The 7,148-nt window shown below is 24.1% G+C and overlaps 1 protein-coding gene across 1 annotated transcript; it reads left to right on the plus strand.

Moving 5' to 3' along the window:
- Window positions 1–587: 587 nt before the first annotated feature.
- LOC145848975 (uncharacterized) lies at window positions 588–6,801 on the plus strand (the record flags this gene model as incomplete). Its single annotated transcript, XM_082954119.1, has 9 exons — window positions 588–1,055; window positions 2,894–3,045; window positions 3,238–3,441; window positions 4,151–4,265; window positions 4,607–4,686; window positions 5,033–5,137; window positions 5,215–5,350; window positions 5,560–5,755; window positions 6,599–6,801. Coding segments are annotated over 9 exons (1,646 nt in total), but the record flags the coding sequence as incomplete, so codon positions are not given.
- Window positions 6,802–7,148: the final 347 nt, after the last annotated feature.

The raw sequence follows: 7,148 nt of genomic DNA on the forward strand, positions 1-7,148 counted from the left end.
AGGCTAGCCACTTTACCTGGAAGCCTATAATTTGTCAAATTAACCCAAAAAAAAAAACCAGGAATGTTTGTATTTTTGAAAAAAAATCGGAAAAACTTCAAATTAAAAAAAAACCTGGAAATTTTAACATTTTAAGCATTGTCAGTAGTTAAATTTTCGATTTGACATAAAAATTTATAATATAAATAATATTTTTTTTCTTCATCTAAAAATTTTTTATCTACCAACACATTTATTGTAAGTTTAAAGTATCTTTTTAATGTTGTCATACTATTTAACACAGTATCTTACTTTGAACCTAATTTTCGACCAAATAAAGATTAAAATTGTGAACTTTTAAAATTCTGAAAGAATTTTGGAATACTTTGAAAAAAATTTGAAAATACAAGGCAACACTATTACATCTATTAAACTGTTTAGTTTATTGTGAAACGTTTTTGTTAAATCATTGAAATCTCAATTGTTCACTTATTAATAAAATAAATATTAGATACACAACTTATTTATAAACAAATATAAATAGTGTTTAATGTTTTATTAGTTATATCTGTTATGTCAACTATGTGTAATGCTGTTTTACTTATTAGATTGGATTGCTCCAACAAATTGTGAAACTAAAGCTTATTGCAAGTGGTGCAATGTAGAACTACAAGCAAAAAAGAGCAACTTAAAAGTTCATTCTTATTCTGACCGACATAAACGCGCATCTCCAGTCACAAATAACCACAACTCAATAAATCAGTTTAGGATGGAAAAATCTTTTAAACAGCAATTCAACAATTTCCTTAAAGAAAACGTACGCCAGACAGAAGTCCGGTTAGCATTGCAACAAGCTCTTCACGGGAACTTGCTAGCAGGCGAACACCAGATAGATGTCATGAAGACACTTGGGACAGCTCACGAATCAGCAATGCTTAAAAGGAGGAAAGCAAAAATGATTCTGTGCAATACTCTCGCACCAATTTGCAGAAGACTAATCATAACTGATTTTATGGTGAAGCATTGTTCTTTCTATCTGGATGAGAGTACAGATACTGCTGGACAAAGTTTTCTAGGTAAGAAAATTACTTTTAAGCTTTGTTAATTTAATTAAGTTTAAATTTGTTATTTATTTACATACATTCTGTTGAATATAAAAATATTTTAATACAAAAAGCTTATTAAATTTAAATTTCAAACATGAAATAAGCTTTAAACACATTGTTCTTTGTTTTATTTTTTTAATATAGATTAATTCTTGTAACACGTTAGCTGTAAAAGAAAATATTTTGTTATGCAATGAGTTGGACATTGTTAGATTACTCAGATGTAAGTAGGTTTAATGAGAGTTAAAGGAAAAAGTTTTTATTTTACAGAATTTAATAGGTTAATAAATTAAAATTTACATAAAATTAAAGTTAGAATTACTATGATTTTTTTTAATAATTATACAGTAAACTCGTTCTAGTAAACTAAGTCAGTTTCATTTCTAACATATATCAGATTTTTGTGTTGACTTTTATTTAATAGTTTAAGAAATATGTCAAAATATTGTTGATTTTATTTTTCTAATAAGGAGAATGATTTAATTATTATAATATTTATTAAACAGCAAAAATTTTAATTAATAAAGAAAATAATGAATAAATTAGCAATTTGTTGCTTTAACGAGCAGGGTTGCCACTTCACCTAGAAACCAGGAAAAACATGGAGTTAAAATTTTAGGCATAAAAATACCTGGAATTTTGTACATAAATCTTTAAAAGACGTTGAAAAACCTGATATTTTCAATAATTTTTACTTGTATAGTAATAAAATTTGGATTTGAATAGAAAATTATACCCTATTTTTCAAAGTTTTTTGTCATCATCAATTTTTTTTTATTAATGAACCATTTATAAAGCAGCTTTAGTGTACCTTTTCCATGTTTTTATACTCTTTAATACAGTTTTAACATTAAACTTAACTATAAACTATAAACAAACCTTAATATGTGTAATTTTTAAAACGTGGAAGAAATTTAGAAAACCTGAAAAAAAATTTTAAAAATACCGAGTGGTTAACCGGAAGCAGTTTATGTTCAAATAATTATAACAGTTTTCCTTTTATATACAGCGGTTGTAATTACAATTAAAGCTATACTTTCTTAAACTTTTGTTCTACTACCTTCAGTTGTTTAACTAGAACAAAGTGGTAGTCCTTTAATTTCACAGATTTTATGTACTTAAAAGTTCGACTATATTGGTATTTTTTAACTTTCTTAGATATCTAATTAAAAAAGCATGAGTAGTAGTTACCAACAGATAATTTTAAAATATTTATATTTTTTTTTATTCCAAAGTATACAGATTATAAGTTCTTTTCATTCAAAATTTTACAGTTATTAAACTTATAACAAAAAGAATTAGAAAGCTTTATGTTTGAATCACAGGTGTTAGTATTTGTTATCTAAGCAAAATAAAGAAAACTTCAGTATCTACATTTTTACACCTCGAAGACCTTGGAAGAGACAAATCAGCGTTATCTATTGCTAACGCATTCAAAAGAGTCTTAAAGATGTATAATGTTCAGTTAAAAAATGTAGTTTCAATATGTAAGTATATATGAACTGTTACTGTTTTTTTCATTTTTGTATTCTAGTTATGTATTTATTAAATATGTACTACTAACGTGTTTTTAATTTTAAATTTAGATATTAATAGTAAGTTAATTTTTGTTTATTTCAGCTATTCTCTGTGTATTCTTGCTAACTTTTATAAACTAGTTTTAATATCTTACAATGATCTATCTTTATTAATAGACTTAATTTGATTTTATTCAATTGTTTAAGAAAAGTATAAATTTAAGCACAAACTGGTCTTATAATTTAAGAAAAATATTTTTTTTTTTTGTAACTTAGTAAATATATTTTTAGGTACAGACGGAGCTGCTTCCATGACAGGAGTTAAGAATGGAGTAGGACAAATTCTGAAAAAAGATAATCCCAGGCTTATAACAATATCCTGTACAAATCATGCTTTGCAAAATGCATGTTTAAATGCAACCAAAGCTACAATACCTAATGAAGTAAGTATTAAAACTATTTTATATAAATTATTAATTCAATTGTTGAATGAGAATTTTAGTAAGCTGCATTTATTCAAGTTACGAAGTTGTTTTTTTATATTTATTTATGATATTTTATTATATTTTAATATGTTGTATTAAAAAAAACCATTGTTGTTGAATAAAAGTGTGTATACTTTTAAATTAAATAAGGTTGAGGAGCTTATTAAGAAAACGTTCAACTACTTCAAGTTATCTAACACAAGAAGAAGTGACTTTGAAAATTTAGGTGTGTGTATGACGGGTAAAATTCCGTTAAAATTTAAAGCCTTAAGCAAAACTAGATGGATATCACACTTTCCATGCATTGAAAGAATTTTATTGAATTGGGAAGTACTCAAAGCTTTTTTTAATGAAGTAGGTATTAAACTATTACTATAAACTTCAAGACGCTTTAATAATTAGAAAAATTATTAGTATAAAACTTAAAACAATCCTGTTTTAAATTATTTAGCATTTTTACAATTATATTTTTACAAATATCTATAAATTTAAATTTCAATCTGCCCTGAAACTTAGTAATCATATGTTTACTAAGGTAACATTTTATTAAATGAAATATATAATCAGAAGATATATAATAAATGTTTAAAAGCACAAATTAATTAACATAGATTTAATAAGAATATATATCTTTTTAAACAAAACTTTCTTTGTTAATGAGCCTTGTTTTATAAGTATTAGTGTTTATTAACTATAATGATGTTTGTTATCGAAATTTTTATTCTTACCTATAACATTTGTTTGTATATTAGGCAGAAAGAAGAAGAAACGATTTACATGCTGAAAGTATTCGAAAAATGCTAAATAGCAATAGATTAAATTTTGTTTTTAAATTTATGGGCAAAATTTTAGAGAAAGTTAGTTTCTAAGACCTATTATCTGCTTAATAATGAATTAACACCCTAAGCACTATAACATAACTAATTTCAATCATTCTAATTTGATTTTAAATGTTTATTTTTAATTACTTATTTTGTAGTCATGCCAAGTTTAGCTGTAAGTATTAAATGTAAAGCAAGACTAAATTTTTACAGTGTAATAATTAGTTATTTTTATTCATCAGGTAAATTCTGTTAATATTCTTCTACAAAAAAGTAAAGTAGAACCTTTTAAGTTTGGATTAGCAATAACAAAACTTATACAGCATCTAAAAGACCTCATTTACCAACCAAATTCAAGTAAGCTTAATTTAGATCACAAGGCAACTAAGAATAATTTTTAATTTTAGGCTATTAATAATAAAGTTTCGTTTGATTTTATATCTACAACATTTTGGCGTAAATAAACATTATTTTTTAATTAGTAACGCAAACAAACGTACAATAACGTTCTTATAACAAAACATTACTAACATTTTGTTAAAGATTTAGTAGATTCAAATTTAGATTGGATTTTATACAGAGTAAACGATATAAGTAATTATTATCAATATTTTATTTTTTTATTAAATTAATTGTTAAATTATTATTTTACTATTTAAACTAAGTTGTAGTTACTAAAATTTACATTTTTTTTGTAGCTAACCTTTTGGAAGAACCTATCTTTCATGTAGAAGTAAACGAAGTTTATGCAAATTTATCCATTAGTAAGAAGGCAGAGGTTAAACTAATTAAAATTCACGTTGTTTAGTCAATTGGGTTTATTAACAACTAAACTTAATTGATTTTTTTTAAATAGGATTTGTTTAATGAGAATAATTTCTGAAATTGTTTTTACTTTACTTGAAAAAATTTTAAGTCAAAATACAAGTTATTATAATAACTGTGTTTATTTTTTACATAATCGTTTTTTTTTTTTCAGTAAATTCTCATACTTTACTTAAGTAATTTACTTAATGTTGTTTATTACACGTGAAAAAATTTCTGTTAATGACACGCTACGGTTCTAATCTGTAACTAATTTTCCTATAATTCCAACATTTTTATAATTAATTGTTTTAATACAGGTAAAAAATATTTTTCAAAGTTTTGTTGTAGTGTTTATAATTGAATTGGAAAAAAGAATGCTGCAAAATCTTGAATTTATGGCACAGTATGAAGTTGTAAACGATGTTAGTTGGTATTAAATATATCTTCAAAAAATAAAATAACTTATTTAAATATCATTAAAACTTATAATTTTTTAAAGGCCTTAAATAGACGGATGCCGGATATTGAGAAGTTTTTAGAACATCCAAAAATTAAAAAATTGTTTGAAGGAAACCACAGAGATACTATCTCACTTCAATACAAAAGTTTGCATGGACGTCATCAAACAAGTATCGGTTAGCTAAAGGAAAATAACAATAGTAACCTACTACTTAAATATAAATTAAAATTTTCAGTGTTAATGTTAAACAAGTTTTGTAATTTAGTAAACATTGTAAATCTACCGAAAACTAAGTTCTGATAAAATAAAAACATGATTTATTATTGTAAGAGTACACTTACAATTGATTATGTACATAAAAAGTTATCAGTTTATTCTTAACAGATAAATCAACAAACGTTAACTTTTGGAGCAGTGTTCGCGTTGAATACCAAGAACTTAAGGAGTTAATGATGAAACTACAAACGATACCTTTTAGTAACGCGCAAATCGAGCGAGACTTTTCCTTGATGAATATCTCGAAAAACAATAGACAAACTAATATGGGCCATATTTTGTTAAACTCCTTAATGATTATTAGGTAAGTAAAAATTTAATGTATTTGGATTTATGTCTTTTTATTTTAAACTATTTATTTCATAGAAATGAAATTTTAATGTGTAATTTAAACTGTAAAGTTTTTAATCATTATTTAGATTATTTAATTTTAGTTAAAGTTGGGTATGCAACTCGATGACCGAGAGGTCTTTTTGTATACCCGGATCCTTGAAACAAGAAATTTTTGAATTTTGTTTTGTTATTATTCAACAAACCTTATCATTTTGATTTTTACTTTTAAAAAACATATTTTATTATATGAGACATAAAGGCCCTATTAATAACTTGTTTTTTTAATGTAATCCAATTAAATTAAAATTTTGTATTACAACGATTTGTTTTATATAATTTTTTTTCTTTTATTTTAAATATAAGGGAAGAATAAATGCATAATAAGAATTGAAACATTTTTTTGCTAAATTTATCGGTATATTATCAGTAAAATTCAATAATATATATCACTAGTAAAAGTTACTAGAACTTTTTTAACAAATTTTAGTTTAGGTAGGTTTTTAATTTTTTTATTCTAATTAAAACTATTTGTACAAGGTTAAAAAGCTTGGCGTTTGCTTATTATTTAAATATTATATAGGTTGTTGTCTTTTTAGATAAAGTAAAGTATAGTGTTAATCTGTTTGTTGAATATTTTTATCATAAATATAATATTGGTTAAGTACAAAATTATAACTCAATGTATGGTTTATAAATTACTCTTTTTCATTCAAAGGTTCAATTCAAACATTAGTAATAAAAAATTCCTACAATTACTTTTTACATTCTTAAGCCAATTATTACCCAAAATTATAATAAAATCTATTTTTCTCAGATCAACCTGCAAAAGAATGGAGTTATGCTGTGACAAATTTCCACTTTCAGATACATTAATAGAAGAAGTTGGTAAGTCTAGTTTGTACAAACCAAGAAGCCAAGATGTCAATGAAATCTTGACAAACGAAGAGTACAGCAAATTTAAACCTTCAAATTTGACAATGTTTGCAGCAAACAATGTAATATAAAATTTCAACAAAATTTTTGCGTGTTAAAAAGCAGTTAATTTTTTTCAAAAAAAAAAAAAATGCTTTTCATTAAAAGTCAATTCACTATTTTAAAAACACTTTTACTTGAGTGACTGTTAAAGCATTCTACTGTTTAAATTTGTTGTGACTGTATTTTATTCAAAAATTTCAAATTTGTTTATTTACAAAGTTTTGTACATTAATTGCTAAAATTTCTTTGACTATTTGTACTTTTTTACATTTTTTGTAGTAACAATAATAAGTTCAATAATAATCCAACCGTTAATCGCGCTAATTTTTTATCATATGAGTATTATGCTAAATTTCTTTTGCCTAACAAACTTTAAAATTTCTCATTTT

This window comes from Thalia democratica, unplaced genomic scaffold, assembly GCF_965202585.1.
Source record: "Thalia democratica unplaced genomic scaffold, ktThaDemo2.hap1.1 HAP1_SCAFFOLD_1901, whole genome shotgun sequence".
NCBI classification, from domain to species: Eukaryota; Metazoa; Chordata; class Thaliacea; order Salpida; family Salpidae; genus Thalia; species Thalia democratica.